Raw genomic sequence first — 21392 nt, 5'->3', positions numbered from 1 at the left:
GGTCCAGGGGCCCCCTTAGCCGCCTTCCATACAACAGTTCGAAAGGCGAGAACCCAGTAGATTCCTGGGGTACCTCCCTGTACGTGAACAGCAGGTGAGGTAAGTACTTGTCCCAGTCCTGTGGGTGCTGGTGCATGAATGTTTTTAGCATCATCTTTAGCGTCCCGTTGAACCTCTCCACCAGCCCGTTGGTCTGGGGGTGATACGCTGAGGCCCAGTTGTGCTGGACCCCACATTTCTGCCACAGGGACTGGAGCAGGGTCGACATGAAGTTGGACCCCTGGTCCGTTAAGACTTCCTTGGGGAACCCCACCCGGCTGAAAATGGTCAGCAGCGCATCCGCCACGGTGTCTGCTTCGGTAGAGGACAAGGCCACCGCCTCGGGGTATCGAGTGGCGAAATCTACCACCACCAGGATGTGTTTCTTCCCTGACCGGGTCGCCTTGCTGAGAGGTCCCACTATGTCCATGGCCACCTTCTGGAAAGGTTCTTCTATGATGGGCAAAGGCCTCAGAGCTGCTTTCCCCTTGTCCCGGGCCTTCCCCACCCACTGGCAGGGGTCACAGGATTGACAGTACTGTCGGACATGGGTAAAGACCCCAGGCCAGTAAAAGTTCTGTAGCAGCCTCTGCCTGGTGCGCCGGATTCCCTGGTGCCCTGCGAGGGGGATGTCATGGGCCAGGTACAGCAGCTTGTGGCGAAACTTCTGGGGAACCACCAGCTGCCTCCTGATTCCCCATGACTCCACCTCCCCGGGGGGAGCCCATTCTCGATACAGGAACCCCTTCTCCCACAGGAACCTCTCCTTGCAACCTCTCCTCATGGTCTGCGCTGCATTGCGGTCAGCCCGGTCCCTGGGCTTCTGCAAGGAGGGATCCTTCTGCACCTCGGCCTGGAACTCAGCAGCTGGGACAGGGATGGGGATCTGCTCTCTCTCCCCGGCTGGGTCTGCGGCCGCAGCCTCTCCGGGCCGTGTCTCTGGGCGTTCCCTCCCCACCAGGTCAGGGTCCTGCGCCTCGGGCGGAGTACCCTCCCCGTTGTCAGGGTGCAGTGCCCTGCGCCGACTCTGACTACGGGTCACGACCAGGGCACCCCGGGCATTGCCTGGCCAGGCCTCGAGGTCCCCCCCCATTAACACCCCTGTGGGCAAATGGGGGTGCACCCCCACATCCTTGGGGCCCTCCTTGACCCCCCACTTCAGGTGCACCCTTGCCACAGGCACCTTGAATGGGGTCCCGCTCACGCCCATCAGGGTCGGTGTGGCGGAGTAGGGACTGTCTATGTGGGGGAGGGGAGAGCAGGGAGGATTTTAGGTGAGATGCAGGTATTCAGCGGTAACATGAGCTAGGCCGGGGGGAGGGGAGGTGACACCTCTGCCCAGGAGCTAGACAAAGAAAAGGGGCAGAGGGGAAGGGTTGGGTCAGTCTTGGGTTGGGGAACTGGGTGGTGGGTTTTCCATAGGCCCCCGCTGGAAGGTCCCATGGTGACTCTCTCTCTGCGTTGAGGCAGACCTGCTCCTTCGAGACGCCTTCCTGCCATCCCCTGCCCGACGGTCCACAAACTCGTCGGCCAGCCGGCCTGCTTGCTGCGGGTTCTCCGGCTTCTGGTCCATCAACCACAGCCTCAGGTCAGCTGGGCACTGCTCATACAGGTGCTCCAGTACGACTAGGTCAAGCAGGTCCTCTCTAGTTTGGGCCCCAGCTGTCCACTTGCGGGCGTACCCCTGCGCCCGGTTGGCCAGTTGCAGGTATGTGACCTCCCGGGTCTTACGTTGACCCCGGAACCTCTTCCGGTACATCTCCGGGGTCAGCCCAAACTCACGGAGCAGGGCCTCTTTGAACAGGTTGTAGTCCCGCGCCTCCTCCCCTCTCATTCGGCTGTACACCTCCACGGCGGTGGAGTCCAGTAAGGGGGTGAGGCGCCGGATCCTGTCTGCAGGGTCAACCTGGTGCAGCGCGCAGGCATTCTCAAAGGCCGTCAGGAAGGTGCCTATGTCCTCCCCCTCCTTACGCCGGGCCAGGAAGTTCTTATCGAAGCTCTTTGTAGGCTTGGGCCCCCCGTCACTCACCGCAGCCGGGGCCTCCCTGCTTTTCAGCTGGGCCATGGCCAGCTCATGTTTACGCTGGTTCTCCTTCTCCTCCCGCTCCTGTCTCAATTCTTGCCTCCTTAACTCGAGTGCCTCCCTGTCATATTCCAGCCGCCTCCGCTCCAGGGACAGGGCGCTGGCACAGCCCCACCAGGTCGCACCTGCGCTGCGTGGCATACCTCTTCCTGCTGGCCGCTCGCAGGCCGGGGTGCTCGCCGCTCCCCACGGGTTCCAGGGGGACCCCTCGTGTGCCAGTCTTTGAGGTCACCCCCTCTCTGCCAGGGTCGAGCTGCAGCCTCCTCCGCCCCTGGGATCGCTCGCTGTGATCCCCCGGGGGGACCCTGTTACTGCAAAGTCCTTCTCTCTGGTCACACTCTCCCAGGGGTTAATCGCCCCTTCGTTTTACTGCTCCCCAGTCACTTATTGCAGGAAGCGCCGTCCACGGGGTGCAGTCGATCCCACCGCTGCCACCAGTTGTCACGGAGTATGGGAGAGTCCGGCCCTGCACCCCTCTTCCTGAACTCACAGTGACTCTCAGCCAGCCAGTAAAACAGAGGGTTTATTGGACAACAGGAACACAGGATACAGCCCAGCTTGTGTTCGGAGCCAGGACCCCTCATCTGGCCTTTCTGGGGGGTTCAGGGTGCTTGGATCCCAGCCTAGGATCCCCTGAAAACCCACCACCCAGTTCCCCAACCCAAGACTGACCCAACCCTTCCCCTCCGCCCCTTTTCTTTGTCTAGCTCCTGGGCAGAGGTGTCACCTCCCCTCCCCCAGGCCTAGCTCATGTTACCGCTGAATACCTGCATCTCACCTAAAATCCTCCCTGCTGTCCCATCCCCCACACAGACAGCCCCTGCTCCACCACAGCTTCCCCCAGCGAGTCCACCTTGGCGGGGTCCTGGGGGGGCCACAGGGTCCTGCCCCCCTACTGCGCAGTCAGACGTGACTCTCAGCCAGCCAGGAACACAGAGGTTTATTCGATGACAGGAACAGGGTCTAACACAGAGCTTGTAGGTACAGAGAACCGGCCCCCTCGGCCGGGTCCATTCTGGGGGGCAGTGAGCCAGACCCCCACGTCTGCACTTCACTCCTCGTCCCCAGCCAGCCCCAGACTGACCCCCCCTCCAGCCCCTCCTCTCTGGGCCTTGTCTCTTTCCCCAGGCCAGGAGGTCACCTGATCTCTTTGTTCGCCCCCCACCTTTAGCCTCCCCTTGAAGGGGGAAGGGCCGGGCCATTAGTTGCCAGGTGACAGAGGGTCGGCCAGAGCTGAGCCCCCCCCCCCCTATTCAGAGGGAACATTAAGAACAGCCCCACTTCCTCACACCCACACTCCTAACACGGGGGTCCCACCCCCCCCATGCACACAACCCCCCTGGGCCACCGGCCTGCATGGCGGGCGCCCTTGATCCGAGCCGGGCCGGGCCCAGGGGAGTGTGGCTCCAATTCCCTGCCGGGCTCTGCCCAGTGTCTGGCACCCGACGGGGGTCTGGCTGGTTTGGGTAGGAGGGAGGCTCCTCGGCGCTGCCCCCTGGAGACTTTGGGGGTCCAGGAGCCCTGCGCTGGGGACGAGCAGCCTCGGTGGCCCCCGGGCACTTTGGGGGGCTGGGCGCCCTGCACTGAGGGGGAGGAGCCTTGGTGCCCCCCAGGGGCTTTGGGGGGCTGGGAGGCGCCTCGGTGCCCTCCCAGGGGCTTTGGGGGGGCCGGGCGCCCTGCGCTGGGGGGGAGGAGCCTTGGTGCCCCCCAGGGGCTTTGGGGGGGCCGGGCGCCCTGCTCTTGGGGGTAGGGAGGAGCCTCGGTGGCGCCCTGGTGCCCTGCGCTGCCGGGGGTGTCGCCTCGTGCCCCCCGGGGGCTTTGGGGGGGCCGGGCGCCCTGCGCGGGGGGGTCGGGCGGCGCCCCGGGGGCCCCCGGGCGCCCGGCGCTGGGGGGGGGGGGCCCGGTGCCCCCTGGGCGCTGCCCCCACCCCCAGCCGGGCCGATCGAAAGCGAAAGCGAAAGCGGCTCCGGGCGGGGGCGGGTCCGGGCGCTGGAGGCCCCGGGCAGGTCGGTCGCTGCGCCGCGGAGCCGCCCGGCAGCACCATGGAGCGCCGGGGGGAGGAGGTGGAGGTACCGGGGCCGGGGGGTGCGGGCGCCCCGGGGGGGGGTGCGGGGCGCGCTGCGGGGCCAGGGCCGCTCCATGGAGCGCAGGGTTTGCTGCCCCCGTCCCCGCTCCAAGGGGCTGGTGGGGCCCGGGGCCCCCACTGGCTCCCCCGGGGCTTCACCTGCCGCCCACGGGCGCGGAGCCGCTGCGGGGCCCCTCTGCCCCGGGCATGCAGGGCTGGATCTGGGCTCGGGACCTGCGGGTTCGCCTCCTCCCTTCCCCGGCCGGCCCGCGGGAGCGTGTGGGGCTCGGCACTGCCCGGGGCTCGGATCCTGCCTGGCCCGGGGTGCAGCCCCCCCGGCCTGGCACCGGGCTGGTGGAGTCCGGCCCCCAGCACAGGGCCCTACCCTCTGGGACGCCCAGGAGCAATGGCGTCTAATCCCCACCCACGGGTGCTGGGCAGGCGGGCGGGTGCCACAGGGCTCTGGCCACCCACCCCCTGCGGCCTGGTGCCGGCCCGGTGCAGGGAGCTCGGAGAGCCAGCGCCCCCCCCCCCCCGGCTCTGAAAGGCAGCGGGTCTGCCGGGGGCGGGGGACCGGGGCTGGCAGCCCCTGGCGCGGTGGGCGAAGACATGCGCCAGGCAGCGCCCGGCTGGAGGGATCTGGCAGGACAGGAGGGGCCGCCCGGGGGTGACACCGGAGCGGTTTCAGCCCCTGCCCCCAGAGAGGCTGGGTGCCGATCAGGGGCAGGGTGAGCCAGGCGGGCGGGGGGCAGACACCGGCCAGTGAGCTCAGGGGGCCCCCTTGGCAGATGGATCCCCCTGGGGAGCAGAGCCCTGGGAGCTGAGCCAGTGCCCTCCCCCCCCTGCGGAGACCCTCCCCAAACGAGCCACCGTGCGGCCCTGCCAGGCCTCCGGGGGTGGGGGGCACAAACCACACGGGGAGGCGTGGGGGGTGGGAACAGCGGGGGAGCCAGCAGCCCCTAAGCCGCCAGTCTCGTCCTGTCGCCCCCGGGGCTGAGCCGTTGGGCTCTGCAGCGTCACCTGGGCGGCCAGGCTCTGAGCAGGGCCCTGGGAATTCTGGGGGAGCCGGGGGCCGCGGCTGGCAGTACCGGGGCCGGCTGTGGGGTGGGAGCTGGGGAGCAGCCCTGGCCCAGGGGATGGCTGGCCAGGCCCAGGCGGGGAAGAGCCCGGGGCTGGCTGCGGTAAGGGGGGGCCCCAGGGACTGGCCGGGGGCGTCCGCGGTAAGGGTGGGCCCAGGGACTGGCCGGGGGCGGCCGTGGTAAGGGGGGGTCCCAGGGACTGGCCGGGGGCGGCCGTGGTACGGGGGGGGCCCAGGGACTCGAGGGGGTGGCCGCGTAAGAGGGCCCCAGGACTGGCCGGGCGGCCGCGGTAAGGGGGTCCCAGGACTGGCCGGGGGCGGCCGCGGTAAGGGTGGGCCCCAGGGTCTCGCCGGGGGCGGCCGCGGTAAGGGTGGGGCCCAGGGACTGGCCGGGGGCGGCCGTGGTAAGGGTGGGGCCCAGGGACTGGCCGGGGGCGGCCGTGGTAAGGGCCCCAGGGACTGGCCGGGGGCGTCCGCGGTAAGGGGGGGCCCAGGGACTGGCCGGGGGCGTCCGCAGTAAGGGGGGGCCCCAGGGACTGGCCGGGGGCAGCCGCGGTAAGGGGGGACCCAGGGACTGGCCGGGCGGCCGCGTAAGGGGGCCCAGGGACTGGCCGGGCGGCCGCGTAAGGGGGGGCCCAGGGACTGGCCGGGGCGGCCCAGGACTGGCCCAGGGCGGCCGCGCGGTAAGGGGGGGCCCCAGGGACTCGCGGCGGTAAGGGGGGGCCCAGGGACTGGCCGGGGGCGGCCGTGGTAAGGGTGGGGCCCAGGGACTGGCCGGGGGCGGCCGCGGTAAGGGTGGGGCCCAGGGACTCACCGGGGGCGGCCGCGGTAAGGGGGGCCCCAGGGACTGGCCGGGGGCGGCTGAGGTAAGGGGGGGCCCAGGGACTCGCTGAGGTAAGGGGGCCCAGGGACTCACCGGGGGCGGCCGCGGTAAGGGTGGGGCCCAGGGACTCGCGGGGGGAAGGGTGGGCCCCAGGGCCTGGCCGGGGGCGGCCGCGGTAAGGGGGGGCCCAGGGACTGGCCGGGGGCGGCTGAGGTACGGGTGGGCCCCAGGGACTGGCCGGGGGCGGCCGCGGTACGGGGGGCCCCAGGGACTGGCCGGGCGGCCGCGGTAAGGGGGCCCAGGGACTCACCGGGCGGCGGCCGCGTGGGGGCCCAGGGACTGGTCGGGGCGGCCGCGTAAGGGGGGCCCCAGGGACTGGCCGGGGGCGGCCGCGGTAAGGGGGGCCCCAGGGACTGGCCGGGGGCGGCCGCGGTAAGGGGGGGCCCAGGGACTCGCCGGGGGCGGACGAGGTAAGGGTGGGGCCCAGGGACTGGCCGGGGGCGGCCGCGGTAAGGGGGGGCCCAGGGACTGGCCGGGGGCGGCCGCGGTAAGGGTGGGGCCCAGGGACTCGCTGAGGTAAGGGGGGGCCCGTCTCTCGTAGCTGGAGAAGAGCGTGCGGCGCCTGCGGGAGAAGTTCTACGGGCGGGTGAGCGTGGAGGAGGCCGTGCTGCTCATGCGTCGCTACCACAACAACCACGCCATGGTCTGCAAGGTCATCGTGCTGTGCCGGGAGCAGCTGGGGGGTGAGTGGGGGGCAGGGGCAGACGAGCTGGATCCGGCGAGGCAGGCGGGGGGCCAGGGAGCAGACGAGCCGGGCCCGGTGAGGCAGATGGGGGCAGACGAGCCGGGTTGGCGGAGGGCAGAGGGGCCGGGGGGCAGACGAGCCGGGCCCGGTGAGGCAGGTGGGGGCAGAGGAGCCGGGTTGGCGGAGGGCAGAGGGGCCGGGGGGCAGGCGACCTGGGCCAGGGGAGGCAGGTGGGGGCAGACGAGCCGGGTTGGCGGAGGGCAGAGGGGCCGGGGGGCAGACGAGCTGGGCCCGGTGAGGCAGGTGGGGGCAGGGGAGCTGGGCCCGGTAAGGCAGCCGGGAGGCAGAGCGGCCGGGGGGCAGAGGCGCCAGGGCCAGCGAGGCCGGTGGGGGGTAGGTGGGGGCAGACGAGCCAGGGCCAGCGAGGACAGGCTGGGGACGGGTGGGGGGCAGAGGAGCCAGCTTGCGTGGGGATAGAGGTGCCAGGCCCGGGGGGCAGACGAGCTGGGCCTAGTGAGGCGGGGGGGCCGGGGGGCAGACGAGCCGGGCAGGGGTAACCACGGTCTGTCCTGCCCTAGACGCGGACCCCGAAGAGCGCCGGACTCTGGAGCACGACCCTGTGGTGAAGGTAGTTCACTCTCCGTTCTCGTCCCACCATAGGAGGGGGGACGCGGGGAGAGCGGGGGCCGTGGTCAGTGTTTGGGGGACCCAGGGCTGAGTCGCAGACAGGACCAGACGCTGCTCGGGCCCTGCCTCACTGGGCGGCCAGCCAGGCTGCACCGGGCCCACTGCTGCCCAGGGGCAGAGTGGGGGGCGTCTGTGCGGCCTGGGGGGCTGGGCTGGGGCTGGGTCATCCAGCCGGCGGGGAGCCCCGGGTCTCCCTGAGCCGTCCCCTCATGCCAGGCTCCTCTCGCTTCCCGTCTAGAAAGTGGTGGAGAAACTGAAGCAAGAAGAGGAGCAACAGAAACAGGTGTGTGTGTGTGTGTGCACACGTGTGTGCGTGTCTGTATATACACATGAGCACACGTGTGCATGTGTGTGCGTGTCTATATGTGTCCGTGTCCCTGGCTGGAGGGGAGGTGCCCTGCAGGGGGAGGGGGAGGCACCCCTGTCTTGGCGCTGGGGTCGCTGTTCACACACATCTGGGTATTTGCATTTTAACTTTATTTCTTATCTCTCTTCCCCCCCCACCCCCCGTGCAGAAACCCGGCCTTGACTGCGAGAGCGACAAGGACATTGAGGTGAGGGGGACCGGGACCCACAGGGACAGAGACTTTGCCCCCTGCTCCTGGCAGATCTTTCCCTTTGCTGTTACTACCGTGGCAAATAGAGGCCCTAGCTGAGATCGGGGCCCTGTCGCACCAGGCGCTGCCCAGACCCCGGCCGAGATCAGGGCCCCGTCACGCCGGGCGCTGCCCAGACCCCGGCCGAGATCAGGGCCCCGTCACGCCGGGCGCTGCCCAGACCCAGCCGAGATCGGGGCCCCGTCGGGCCGGGCGCTGCCCAGACCCGGCGAGCTCGGGCCCGTCAGGCCAGGCGCTGCCCAGACCCAGCCGAGATCAGGGCCCGTCGCCGGGCGCTGCCCAGACCCCAGCCGAGATCGGGCCCGTCGGGCCGGGCGCTGCCCAGACCCAGCCGAGATCAGGGCCCGTCGCGCGGGCGCCGCCCAGACCCCAGCCGAGATCAGGGCCCCGTCGTGCGGGGCGCTGCCCAGACCCCAGCCGAGATCAGGGCCCCGTTGTGCCAGGCGCTGCCCGGACCCCGCCCGAGATCAGGGCCCCGTCGCGCCGGGCGCCGCCCAGACCCAGAGTGAGCCTGCCCCTGGGCATCTCGCCATCTGAACAGAGGCGGGTGGAAGGGGAAGGAGGCACCGAGGAGGGACGTGTTCACCCAGCACCTCAGCAGCAGAGGAAGGAGAACGCAGGTGACCTGATCCCCAGGCCCCCCCATGCTGCCCCCTGCCCTCTGCCCCCCAGGCCATAGCCCAGCAGCTGATGGTGCTGCCACTGACGGAGCGGAACCTGCGCATGTTCGACCACGCCAGCCGCAACCTCATCCCCTCCGCCGAGCGCCAGTTCGCCTGCCAGGCCTGCGACAGCACCTGGTGGCGCCGTGTGCCCGAGAGGAAGCAGGTGCGTCCGCCAGGGCTGGCGGTGGGGGGCGGGGCGGGGCGGGCTGTGGCCCGGGACACTCACTCTCTGGGGTCCCCCACAGGTGTCCCGGTGCCGGCTGTGTGGGAAGCGCTACGACCCGGTGCCCTACGACAAGATGTGGGGCACGGCCGAGTTCCACTGCCCCTCCTGCAACCGCAGCTTCAGGTGAGGGGGGGGTCTCCCCACGGCCCGGCCCTGCCATGGGGAGGGAGGGGGAGCACGGGCAGGCTGCAGCCAGCGGCTCTGGGGCGGAGCGTGACTCTCAGCCCCCACCGCTGTCTTCCTGCCAGGGGCTCAGCGCAGATGGGCATGGCCTCTCCCTGCTTCATCTGCGGCACCCGCGTGCTGCCCAGCCGCATCCTCTCGCCGCACCAGGTCGCCGGGTCCCGGAGCCGCAACCCCCACTCCTGCTACGCTGAGGACTGCTACAACCGCCGAGGTGAGGGGCTGGGTGGGGTGGGGGGCTGAGAGCCAGGACTCTTGGGTTCTATCCCCGGCTCGGGGAGGGCAGTGGGGTCAGAGCAGGGGTGAGCTGGGAGCTCGGACACCTGGGTTCTATCCCTGGCTTTGCCACCGACTCAAGTCCCTGCCTCACTGCCTCAGTTTCCCCTTGGTAACTTGGGAGCAGCGCCCCGCGTGACACTCTGCCCTTCCCCCCCGCAGAGCCCCATGTGCCCGGCACCCACTGCGTCCACCCCCGCAGCCGTGCCAAGAACAGGCTGCCCAAGGTGCTGTTCGCCAGCCTGGAGCACCAGAGCACCGGCTCCACCGTGGCCACCTGCCTGAGCCAGGGCAGCCTGGCGCTCTGCGACCTGGACGAGCTCCTCCTCGAGGACCTGGCGGAAGAGAGCGAGGGCTCCGAGGACTAGCGCCCCTGCTGGCCCTGGGCCCCTCTGCCCCCCCGGGCTCTGTTTGCACTTTATCCTTCTCGGCCAGGCCGACCCCGCTTCTCTCCTCGGAGCCGGTGGGGGCCCTCTCTGGGGCGGGGGCCTGTCTCTGCCCAGCCTGGTGGAAGCTGCACGCCGGCCTGGTGCTGCTGGGGCCCCGCGGGCGCTGGGCCTGGCACCGGATCTTTGCCTCCCCCGTAATTATCCATGTAACTTACAGAGCAGGGTCTGGAGCGCCCCAGGGGTCCCTTCCCCGATCCGGGGTGGAGTCAGGCTCTCGACTTGGGGCTGAATTCCAGCTCCTTTGTATCCCTACGTCTCAGTGAGCTGTGGCAGGCTGAGGCCCTGGCCTTGCAGCATTGACCAAAGCCGAGCGGCTGGACGGGGACCAAGCCAGGGCGAACGCAGGGGGCAGTTCTCCCCGTGGGCCTGCCAAAGACGCTGCCCTCGCCCCTTTCCGCGACAGGCTCGGCTGTGCCAGCCTGTCTGTCCTGTGTCCGCTCCGGGGGCGAGTCAGCTTTACCCCCTAAGTGCCCATCCTCTCCTGACGCCCCGGGTGGGGGGTGCTGGGAGACGCCCATCACCGTGGTTACAGTTTCTTAGCAGCCATCTTTTTATAAGCTGAATAAAGAACGTTTGGCAGAGCCGGCGTCCCGGGGGCTGTTGGGCTGGCAGGGCCGGGCACGGGGACCCGGCTGGCCTGGCAGGGCCGGGCGCGGGGACCCGGATGAGCCGGCGTCCCAGGGGCTGTTGGGCTGGCAGGGCCGGGCGCGGGGACCCGGCTGGGCTGGCAGGGCTGGGCACGGGAACCCGGCTGGGCTAGCAGGGCCGGGCGTGGGGACCCAGGTGAGCCGGCGTCCCAGGGGCTGTTGGGCGGGCAGGGCCGGGCGCGGGACCCCGGCTGGGCTGGCAGGGCCGGGCGCGGGGTCCCGGCTGGGCTAGCAGGGCCGGGCGCGGGGACCCAGATGAGCCGGCGTCTCGGGGGCTGGTGGGCTGGCAGGGCCGGGCGCGGGGACCCGGCTGGGCTGGCAGGGCCGGGCGCGGGACCCAGATGAGCCGGCGCCTCGGGGCTGTTGGGCTGGCAGGGCCGGCGCGGGACCCGGCTGGGCTGGCAGGGCCGGGCGCGGGGACCCGGCTGGGCTGGCAGGGCCGGGCGCGGGGACCCGGCTGGGCTGGCAGGGCCGGGCGCGGGGCCCCGGATGAGCCGGCGTCCCGGGCGCGGCTGGGCTGGCAGGACCGGGCGCAGGGACCCGACTGGGATGGCAGGGCCGGGCGCGGGGACCCGGATGAGCCGGCGTCCCGGGCGCAGCTGGGCTGGCAGGACCGGGCGCAGGGACCCGGCTGGGCTGGCAGGGCCGGGCGCGGGGACCCGGCTGAGCCGGGGTTAGGTATCAGGCGGCATCGGGGGCGGGCAGCTCTGGGGGTTCAGGCATCAGGCAGTGTCGGGGGCGGGCGGTTCCAGGGGTTCAGGCGTCAGGCGGCGTTGGGGGTTCAGGCGTCAGGCGGCGTTGGGGGTTCAGGCGTCAGGTGGTTCTGGGGTTTCAGGCATCAGGGATGCAGGTGTCAGGCGGCTCCAGGGGTTCAGGTGTCAGGCGGCATCAGGGGTTCAGGCATCAGGCGGCGTTGGGGTGCAGGTGTCAGGCGTCAGCGGGAGCGGGTGGCTCCAGGGGTTCAGGCGTCAGGCGGCTCCAGGGGTTGGGGCGGCATCGGGGGTGGGTGGCTCTGGGGGTTCAGGCAGCGGGTGGCTCCGGGGGTTCAGGCGTCAGGTGGCGTCGGGGGTGGGCAGCGCGGGCCGGACCATCATCACCACCTTGCGCAGGGAGTAGGCGCCGCCGCGGAACTCGGCCCAGTAGACGCCGTCCTGGTAGCGGCTGCGGTAGTGCCCGCCCTTGTACCACACCCCGTTGAGGTTGCAGTGGGCGCAGGCGTTGTACCACCAGCCGCCCTTGTGGTAGTGGGCGCAGCTCCCTGCGGGGAGGGGAGAGGTTGTCAGGGGCTAGGAGGTTCCCATGGGGGGGGGCAGCGCCAACTCCCATGGCCCCCTAGGCCTGGGAGTCAGCCAGCCCCGCCCCAGGACATGCAGCCCCCATTCACCCCCCTTTGGAGTCATTGAGGGAAAGGGGCAGAACCTGCCCCCTGCCCCCTGCTTACCCAGGTAGGTGTGGTCCCTGGTGCCCCCCCCGGGACCCCCCCAGGATGCTGGGTGCTGTGCCCCCCTGGGGCCCCCCCAGGATGCTGGGTGCTGGGCCCCCCCGTTTCCCCCCCCGGATGCTGGGTGCTGTGCCCCCCCCAGGATGCTGGGTGCTGTGCCCCCCCGGCGCCCCCCCCGGATGCTGGGTGCTGTGCCCCCCCCAGGATGCTGGGTGCTGTGCCCCCCCGGCACCCCCCAGGATGCTGGGTGCTGTGCCCCGGCGCCCCAGGATGCTGGGTGCTGTGCCCCAGGATGCTGGGTGCTGTGCCCCCCCGGCGCCCCCCAGGATGCTGGGTGCTGTGCCCCCCACCCCCACCCCCCGACGCTGTGCCCCCCGTCCCCCTGCAGACCCCGGGGACCCCTCACCGCTGTATGCGTCGTGGTCCCGGTCCAGGGTGCTGAAGGGGCGGCCGTCGTGCCAGGCCAGCGAGTCCCCGGCGCTGCCGTGGTAGCGGCCCAGCCGCAGCCGGTAGGAGTCGCTCTCGGGCTCCAGGGCGAAGTGGTCGTAGTGGGCGTATGCCTGGCGCCCCGCCCAGTCCTCCAGCAGCACCCGCAGCGCGTAGGGCCCTGGGCTCTGCCCTGTCACCCGGCGGGTGCTCTCCAGTCCCAGCCAGTGCTCGCCGGCCGGCGTCCCGAAGCCGTGCTGGGGGGGAGCGGGAGTGAGGGGAGAGACAGGCCTGGGGGGCCCTGGGAGGGGAGTGGGGGGGCGTCCCCTTCCTCCACCCCCTGGGCTCTGGGGCCAGTTCAGCCCTCGGTCCCCTACTGTGGGGTCCCATGGAGGCCGTACGGAGCCCAGGCACCACCTGCCCCGCTCGCCTCCCAGGGCCCATCACTGCATCACCCCCTTGGAGGGGTCTGACCCCTTCCCCTGGTTCGAAACCGCCCCCCTGCCCCCCCCCCCCGGCCTAGGCGGGACCTGGCGCCCCCTCTGCCCCCATGGCCTTGTAGCCCCCGCCCCACCTCTGGGGCAGCCCCCCACACCTTGTGCTCCCCAGCCAGTCCCCATGCCTTGTGCCCCCAACCAGCCCCCATGCCTTGTGCCCCCAGCCGGCTCCCCCAACCAGCCCCACACCTTGTGCTCCCCAACCAGCCCCCATGCCTTGTGCCCCCAGCCGGCTCCCCAACCAGCCCCCACACCTTGTGCTCCCCAGCCAGCCCCCATGCCTTGTGCCCCCAGGCGCCCCCATACCTTGTAGTGGTGCCAGGTGGTGAAGAAGCTGACGGAGCCGTCCTGGCGCCGCTGGATCACGGTCCAGCCCCCCCCCTCGAGCTCCTGCTCGCACCAGACCTGCAGGGACTGGCCGGCGCCCGCCGGCTGCACCTCGTAGACCCCGCTGGCCTCGTGCCCGCTGCGCCGTGCCGCCAGGCAGTCCCGCCAGGGCCCTGGGCCAGGGGAGCCGCGTCAGAGGGACGGGGCCCCAGAGGCCAGGCAGGCTGCCCCTGCCCCCACTACCCCCCAGGGCAGGGGTGTTGGGGGGCACTGCCCCCTCTGGGCTTCCCCTTTGCTACCCGCCACCGCCAGGCAGAGGGACCCCCCTTGGGTCCCTGGGGCTGGGATGGGGGAGAAGCGAGCGGAATGGGCGGTTCCCCCCCCTCCCTGTCGGGAACCCCCTGACCCATGGGCAGGGGGGGGCCGGGCCTAGGCAGGGCTGGAGGACGGTCCGGCTTGACACAGCCCTGGCTGGGGTGGTTTAGGTGGGGCTGGTCCTGCTCGGAGCAGGGGGTGGGACTAGGTACCTCCCGAGGGCCCTTCCACCCCTGATCTGGGGGGGGGGACCTCTGGCAGGAGGCTGAGGGGGGAAAGTGGTGCATTGCGGAGGGGGGGCGGTGGGGAGGAGAGGGGGGGGTTGGGGGGGGTGAACTTTGTTTTATGGCCCTGTCAGCCTGTAAAGCCTGCGGTGAAACCTGGCCCCACATCTCCCCCCCTCCCCCCATGGATGTTCAGCCAAAGCCGGTGGGGGGCGGTGGCACGTCCCAGGCGTGGAGGGGGAGGCCACGGGCCAGGCCCCCCTTCTCCTCCCCTCCCTCCCCTGCCTGGCTCAGGCCACAGACGCTCTGCAGCCAGCACGAGGCCTCAGCAGGGAACAGGCCGGGGGGGTGGGGGGGCTGCAATCTGGGTCATGTGCCCCCCCCCCGGCTCTGGCCGCCCGACTCACCTGGGGCCCTGGGGGGCAGCGTGGGGGGCGCCGGCTCCGTCTGGTCCATCTGCAGCTGGGCAGCGGCGTCGAAATAGGCCCTGCTCTCGTTGGCGATGCCGGACAGGCGGGGGGGCACGACTGGCACCAGGGGGGGCTGCGGGGAGACAAGACGGGGCCCTGAGCCCGGCGCCCTCACAGCCGCACCGTGTGGGGCACCCCCCGCCCGCCCCCCGGCCCCGGCGTTACCTGCGGGGGGGGCGGCCCGGCGCCCCCCTGGCACCGCTGCTCCAGCCGCGCAATGAGGGTGCTCTGGTCGTTGACGAGGGCGGCCAGCGCCTGGTACCGCAGCTCCAGCTGGCGGTAGCCGGCGGCCAGCCGCAGCGCCTGGGCCGAGGCGTTGGCCACCCGCCCCTCCAGCTGGGCCAGCAGCCCGGGCCGCTGGCGCCGCTGCAGGATCTCGTGCAGCAGCTGGGCGTAGAGCTGGCCCACGCGGGCGTTCATGGCACGGCTCTCCTTGCGCAGGGCCTTCACCTCGCTCACCAGGGCGCCGTCCACCTCCACCAGCCCCCGCAGCCGCTGCAGCTCGGCCTGCTGCCGGCCCAGCACCTCCTGCAGCGCCCGCAGCTGGCTGCCGTTGGGCACCGGCGCCTCGGGGGCGGCTCGCACGCTGCTCCAGCACACGGCCCCCGTGAACTTCTGCTGCGGCACGATGAACGTGTAGGTGCACTTGGCCCCGGCGGGGGGCTCGGCCGCCCGCCCCCCCCGGCTGCGCCCCGGCTCCTCCGCACAACTCGCCGAATGCGCCAGCCCCGCCAGGCTCAGCAGCAGCAGGGCCACGGGCCAGGGGGCCATGGCGCCGGGCTCTGGGGGGAGAACGGAGCTGAGATGGGGGCACCGGGCTGGGAGCGGGTCCCACCTCTGCCACTGCCCTGCTGGCTGACCTTGGGCAAGTCCCTTCCCCGCTGCGTGACTCGGTTTCCCCACCCACCCAGGGGCTGTCTGTGTGGCTGGGCAGCACCTCTGGGTGCTACTGGTCTAGAATTTATAGAAGAGGGTTCCAGGCGCATTTCCTATCTGAACTGAACCCCGCTTATGGGGGCAGGAGGGGAGAGAACCCAGGAGTCCTGGCTCCCAGCCCCCCCCTTGCTGTAACCACCAGACCCCACTCAGCTCCCAGAGCCGGGGAGAGAACCCAGGAGTCCTGGCTCACAGCCCCCTGCTCTACCCCCCAACTCTTCCTTGTGAAGTAATCTCAGTGGGGCCAGGCAGCCTGCTCCCCCCCCGGCACCGCTCACTGGGGCCAGGCAGCCTGCTCCCCCCCCCCGCCCGGCACCGCTCACTGGGGCCAGGCAGCCTGCTCCCCACCCCCGGCACCGCTCAGTGGGGCCAGGCAGCCTGCTCCCCCCCCGGCACCGCTCAGTGGGGCCAGGCAGCCTGCTCCCCCCCCGGCACCGCTCACTGGGGCCAGGCAGCCTGCTCCCCCCCCCCGCCCGGCACCGCTCACGGGGGCCAGGCAGCCTGCTCCCCGCCCGGCACCGCTCAGTGGGGCCAGGCAGCCTGCTCCCCCCCCCCGCCCGGCACCGCTCAGTGGGGCCAGGCAGCCTGCTCCCCCCCCACCACCGGCACCGCTCAGTGGGGCCAGGCAGCCTGCTCCCCCACCACCACCGGCACCGCTCAGTGGGGCCAGGCAGCCTGCTCCCCCCCCCCCTGGCACCGCTCAGTGGGGCCAGGCAGCCTGCTCCCCCCCCGGCACCGCTCAGTGGGGCCAGGCAGCCTGCTCCCTCCCCCCCACCGGCACCGCTCAGTGGGACCAGGCAGCCTGCTCCCCCCCAGGCTCTGTTAGTTCCTGGCAGGGCAGGGGGGCTGTTCTGGGCTCACAGCCCTGGCGGCCCCAGGGCAGCAGCTCCCGCCCTGCCCCCCACGTCCCAGCTCAGGCCTGGTGCTGGGCTCTAACCAAGGCTGGCCCCTGACCCCGTTCCCACGCTGCCCCCACCCACTTGGGGGAACGTGCAGGACGCCTGGGTTCCTGGGGGGGAGAAGCTGCCCCAGACCCAGCGCCCCGTGGAACGCGGGGACAGGGGGCACCCAGGGCCTGGGAGAGCGAGGGCTGGGCATGGCCGTGCAAAGATCCTCGCACCACGGAGAACTCGGGCCTGTCCCCCCTCCCCCGCACAGCCCACCAGTGCTAGCCCCATGTCACGGCGTGGGGGGGAGTCAGGGCCCTGCACCCCCGGCTCCCTGCGATTCCCCGGGACCCTCGGCCAGCCAGTCACACAGACGGGTTATCAGCCGACAGGACACAGGCCAGGACGGGTCTTGCAGGCACAGACAACAGGATCCCCCCCAGCTAGGTCCATCTTGGGGTCCCAGGGGCACCACAGCCCCCTTGGGGGGTCAGAGCCCCATCTGGGCTCCCCCCCATTCCCCAGCCAGCTCCTGAAACTCTCCCTCCCCAGCGTCTCCTCCCCAGCCTTTGTTCAGCTCCCCGGCAGAGGTGTCACCTGGCCTCCACCCCTTCCTGGGTTCTCCCGTTACCTGCTCAGGTCTCCTCTCTCCAGCCAGTCTCCATCCCCCAATGCAGCTCGTCCTCCCAGGCCAACCCCCCCCTCAGCACCCACAGCCCCCAGTAAGGACAGTCCCAGTTCCTCACACCCCATTTGCCAGTGGGGAAACTTGAGGCACAGTGTGAGGCTGGGCTTTGCTCCCAAGTTTCACAAATCAGGGTGAAGGTGGGGATAGAGTCCTGGCTCCCAGCCACACACAGGCCCCGGCGCTAAGCACTAGCCCCCACTCCTCTGGCCGAGCTGGGGAGAGAACCCAGGAGTCCTGGCTCCCAGCGCCCTTCCCCCGCCCGGCGCTAAGCACTAGCCCCCACTCCTCTGGCCGAGCTGGGGAGAGAACCCAGGAGTCCTGGCTCCCAGCACCTTTCCCCCCCCGGCGCTAAGCACTAGCCCCCACTCCTCTGGCCGAGCTGGGGAGAGAACCCAGGAGTCCTGGCTCCCAGCGCCCGTCCCCCCACCCCCGGCTCTAAGCACTAGCCCCCACTCCTCTGGCCGAGCTGGGGAGAGAACCCAGGAGTCCTGGCTCCCAGCGTCCTTCCCTCAGCACAGAAACCCTTCCCCACCCACTCCCTGGCATGCAGACGCGGCAGGAGCTGGGCCGTTCGCACCCCCCCCCCCTTGCCCACACACGCGGAGCCACTGCCGGGAAGGAGGGAACCGGCCCTGGTGCCAAACCCCCAGCACATGAGGCAACAATTCCAGCTGCCAGCGAAGGCTTTTCCCAGGGCTGTTTCTGGCACCGCCCCAGCGCGTGCCAGCCCCCCGGAGCCGCGGGGAGCGCCTGGGGCCAGTCCACACGCCAGGGGCTCGGAATCGGGCCCTCGGCAACGCAACGCGCCAGCTGCAGCCCCAGTGTAACGCTCCACCCGCCCGCCCCCACCAGAGCCCCCTTGGCTGGCCGCTCCCCCGAGCAGGGCACCCCACTCCCCGGTGCCTGGTCGGAGCGAGGCCTCCAGCAGCGTGACTGGCCCGGGCAGAGCGGAGGGAGGAAATGTCCCAGCCGCACGGACGGCTCACAGGCTGGGGGGAGGGGACCAGAGTCACCCCAAGTGCCGGGCGCTGCCCAGACCTGACTGAGATCAGACCTGACGGGGGGACGGTCCTGCAGCACCCGCCCCTCACGCAGCGTTGGCTGCAGCCTTACCAGGTACACTGGCCAGCACCCACCCGCCCCAGAGCCCCCCAGGGTCCCGGCTGAGAGCCTGGCAGCTCTCGGGGGGGGGGTACTGGGGTCCCCCGTGGGTCAGTGTTGGCCACGCTGCCCTGCTGCCCCACAGGCAGCTGGACAGCACCAAGCTGGCATCCACAGGAGGGACCCGGCTCCGAGCCTCCGCACGGTAATGCCTGCCCTGGGCACAGCCAGACAGCAGAGGGTGGGTGACCGGGGGGGTGCCCCCTGCCCAGAGGAGAGCGGGGTGCTCCGGGGCAGGCGCTGTGTGGAGCCCCCAGGCGCTGCCCCAGAGAGAGATGCAGGAACCTGCCCCCAGGCACATGGACTCAGGGGCAGAGCTCCTAGGGCCTCCCCACAAGCCCCCTGCTTGCTGCATGTCCCTGGGGGGGGGCTGCCATGTTCTGGTTCCCCCCTGGGTTTGCGGGTCCCCTCTCAGAGGGGCAGGCCTGGCCCCTGGGGTCACCCATTAGCAGGCTACACTTACCAGTTACTTCCCGGCGCGTCTCCCGCGGCTGCAGGGGGACCTCCGGTGCGATCAGTGCTGGGGCGGGCAGGAGGTGGCCAGCGCCGACCCGCGTGGCGGGCAAGGGACAAATTAGGAGCAGACGCATTAGACGTGGAAGAGCCCAGCTAGCACCCACCTAAACTCCTGTCCCCTAGCCAGGGCCAGAACCCAGGAGTCCTGGCTCCCAGCCCCCCACTCCCGTCCCCGAGCTGGGCTAGAACCCAGGAGTGCTGGCTCCCAGCCCCTCTGCCCACGCCCAGGCCGGCCGTCTGGGCAGGGCTCTCCCGGCAGAAAGCCCGTGACACTAAGCAGAAGCAGGGCCATGGGGATGCCTTTCCTGACCCCCGGCCCCGCAATCAGGTCTGGGTGCAGCGCTCTGAGCCCAGCTGTAAATATTTACATCCTGCTCATTCCTCTGCTCCGTGCCCGCTCGCCCCCCCCCGCCCCCCCCCAGGCTGTCGTTCCCCAAGCCCCTCCCACCCGCTAGGAGCTGGGAAACTCCCCCAAAGGCTCCAAAGCAACCCCCCTCCCGACCCAGCCCCCTGGGACCCACCTTGACCCCCATCTGTCCCCCAGGAGAAGGGGCCAATCCCCGGCTCCAGAGCGCGCCGCTGCCGTCCCAGGGCAGGGCAGTGGAGTGGCAGTGGCGCCCTGGCACCTCTGCCCAGCAGGTGGAGGGGGCGGACGAGCCGCTGGTCAGCCCTGGTCCTTGCCCGGGTGCAGATGCCAGTGACAGCTGCAGGCCCCGGCTGAGCACCGCAGCCGCCTGCCTAGGAATGCTGCTCCCGCACAGGCAGGCAGCCAGTGGCAGCTCCAGCTCCGCCTCCCCTCCCAGCTCCGGGCAGGGCCCAGCCCAGGCCGGCTGCGGGTGGCACCTGGGGGCGCAGATTCCGGCTCCTGGTCACAGCCCTGCATGGTGTCTGGCAGCGGCCCAGTGGGCAGGGACCCAGGGGTGTGGGGGGGTGCGCAGCACCCCGCATGGGACACCCCAGAGCCCTGGCAGCGCAAGGCACAGCCTGTGTATTCTTTATATTACGGTATCTGACTGCGATCAGGGCCCCCCAAGGGCACCTGGTGGCCAGTGCTGGGCTCCGCTGCCCGCTTTGAACGTGCAATGCGCATGCACCCCGAGCAATGAGATTTGGGCTGGCATCCCAGGCAGACACACCCCTCTGCAGATGCCGCGCCCATCGCCGGAGGGCCAGCCCAGCGGGGCAGCGCACAGAGAACCCCCAAGGCTTGTCCGGTGCCCCCCAGTGCCACATGCCCTTTGCCCCCGAGGTTACCTGGGGGGAAGGGGAGAGGAGATGCTGGCAGAGGAGCGAGGCTGCATTGCAACAGGCAGCTGGGCCAGGTGGCACCGACGGGCACCTGCCACTATCACCGACTGGGATCTGCAGCTCTGTGCCGCCTGTGGGCAGACGTCTGCAAGGGAAGCCTCTGGAAGTGGGATAATGCCTGATGCCCCCAGGACATGGCTTGTCGCTATCTCCCTGCCTGGCTTCCCCTGGAGTCTCTGGGATTCCCCAGCACTGCCGGGGCCCTGGCATGGGGGCAGGGGAATGGGGGGCACACAGAGCCCCTGGCATGCCAGTGGGGGTGGGTTGCAGGGAGTCTCTGAACAAAAGCGGGGGACTCGAACATGGGGCTCCCACATCTCGGGGGAGAGCCCCCCCAGCCCTACTGGTGGGAGCCCGTGGCTGTCAGGTTGGAGCCCCTGGGCTGGTGCCCTCAGGTGCACACATTGGTGTGGGGCAGTGCCCCCTAAGTGAGACACGGCCACAGTGGGGTTTGCACCCATGGCTGGGCCGACAGCAGGGGCTGTCCCGTGCGGGTGTGGCCTGGAGCAGCCCTGGGGACATCAGGGGAAGCCGAGTGTGGTGGGGCTAACCCTGGGGGAGGATTCGCCAAGCCCCGGGGCTGGGACGGAGCTGCTCAGGACCCAGCGTATCCAGCTACTGCTTAGCATCGGGCGTCTGTCCGGCCCCTGCTGGGCCTGGAGGGGGCGCTGGGAAGCTGATTAAGGTTGTGCAGCATCTCAGGACAGGCGGCTGGAGCACGGGGTGCAGGCACCTCTGGCTGGGAGTGGAGCCCACCCATTCCACAAAGGGTTAAGGGCCTTGCCAGCGGCCCCGAGATCCTGGGAATTAGGGCCCGGGGGCTCTCCCGGCAGGGTGGGCATGGGGAAGGGAGGGGAGCCCCCCGCGGTGCTGTGCCAGAGCTCGGGGTGGGGGGCGCGCGGAGCTGAGCCCAGGGCCCCAACCACCTCATTCCAAAGCAGGGAAGGACACAATCTGCTTTTAATTTCCTGGCCTTTGTAGCCCGGCCAAGTCACACTCCGGAGCCGGGAGCTGGCCCAGCAGAGCGCGAGGCCGGTCGGGGGGCTGGGATCCGTGCAGAGCCCGGGATGGGGGGGGCTCCGACAGCGGCGCTGCCGGCCAGGCTGGGCTCCCCACTGCGAGGGGACCTGGGCCTTGGGGATCCCTGGCAATGCCGGGCCCAAAGAAGAGACGGCCCGGGCCTGGCACCGCTTCGGCCTAGGACTCCGGACCCCTGGGTTCTAGTCCTGGCCCAGGAAACCACCCCCCTCTCGGTGCCTTTGTTCCCCTCCAGCCCTGGGTGTGGGGGCCCGGCCCCGCCCCCCTCGCTCGCGCTTCTACCCCATTTCCCCTCCTTGGCGGGACTGTCCCCCAGCCCGGCTCCCTCTGCGCTGGGGCTGGGCTGGCTGGGAGCTGCTGCCCTCTGGCAAGGAGCCGGCCCGGCTGAGCGGGGCCCTAGTGACCCGGCGCCGCCCCCGCCCTGCGCTGACCGGACGCTCGCTGGGCTCTGCTCAGTTCCTCTGGCCGGACATTAGGGGGGCCAAGCTCGTAATCGCACAGAACCCAACGCCCCGCCCCCGCCCGGTCTCATGGGCCCCGCCCCCTGCCCCGCCCGTTCTCATGGGCCCGCCCCG

At 71.1% G+C, this 21392-nt stretch overlaps 2 protein-coding genes across 3 annotated transcripts; one reads left to right on the top strand and one right to left on the bottom strand.

The window, feature by feature from the left end:
- The first annotated feature begins 4047 nt into the window (after positions 1-4047).
- SHFL (shiftless antiviral inhibitor of ribosomal frameshifting) lies at positions 4048-10517 on the top strand. Of its 2 annotated transcripts, none has more exons than XM_039514106.1 (9): positions 4048-4191; positions 6690-6831; positions 7412-7461; positions 7759-7803; positions 8036-8074; positions 8810-8965; positions 9048-9151; positions 9277-9425; positions 9650-10517. In XM_039514106.1, exons 1-9 carry the CDS (start codon positions 4165-4167, stop codon positions 9853-9855), a joined length of 918 nt encoding a protein of 305 aa, XP_039370040.1. In that variant the 5' UTR covers positions 4048-4164; the 3' UTR covers positions 9856-10517. The 2 variants fall into 2 exon arrangements, with proteins under 2 accessions (XP_039370040.1, XP_039370041.1); XM_039514107.1 differs by lacking the exon at positions 4048-4191 and adding an exon at positions 4778-4915.
- A 781-nt stretch (positions 10518-11298) lies between these two features.
- ANGPTL6 (angiopoietin like 6) lies at positions 11299-15060 on the bottom strand. The gene is made up of 5 exons (XM_039514724.1): positions 14449-15060; positions 14221-14356; positions 13254-13447; positions 12431-12707; positions 11299-11841 (listed from the first exon to the last, which is right to left on the bottom strand). Exons 1-5 carry the CDS (start codon positions 15052-15054, stop codon positions 11636-11638), a joined length of 1419 nt encoding a protein of 472 aa, XP_039370658.1. The 5' UTR covers positions 15055-15060; the 3' UTR covers positions 11299-11635.
- Between the last annotated feature and the right edge of the window lie 6332 nt (positions 15061-21392).

The sequence above is a fragment of the Mauremys reevesii genome, linkage group 25 (genome assembly GCF_016161935.1).
Source record: "Mauremys reevesii isolate NIE-2019 linkage group 25, ASM1616193v1, whole genome shotgun sequence".
Classification (NCBI taxonomy): domain Eukaryota; kingdom Metazoa; phylum Chordata; order Testudines; family Geoemydidae; genus Mauremys; species Mauremys reevesii.
Note: the sequence above shows the minus strand (reverse complement) of the source record. Positions and strands in the feature narration are given on the sequence as shown.

Coding starts and splice junctions, on each gene's coding strand:
- SHFL (XM_039514106.1), top strand. CDS start 4,165: ATGGAGCGCCGGGGGGAGGAGGTGGAG. Junction 6,832..7,411: donor GTGCCGGGAGCAGCTGGGGG/GTGAGTGGGGGG, acceptor GTCCTGCCCTAG/ACGCGGACCCCGAAGAGCGC. Junction 8,966..9,047: donor GTGTGCCCGAGAGGAAGCAG/GTGCGTCCGCCA, acceptor GGTCCCCCACAG/GTGTCCCGGTGCCGGCTGTG.
- ANGPTL6 (XM_039514724.1), bottom strand. CDS start 15,054: ATGGCCCCCTGGCCCGTGGCCCTGCTGCTGCTGAGCCTGGCGGGGCTG. Junction 14,357..14,448: donor CCGGGCCGCCCCCCCCGCAG/GTAACGCCGGGG, acceptor GTCTCCCCGCAG/CCCCCCCTGGTGCCAGTCGT. Junction 13,448..14,220: donor GCTGCCCCCCAGGGCCCCAG/GTGAGTCGGGCG, acceptor CCCCTGGCCCAG/GGCCCTGGCGGGACTGCCTG.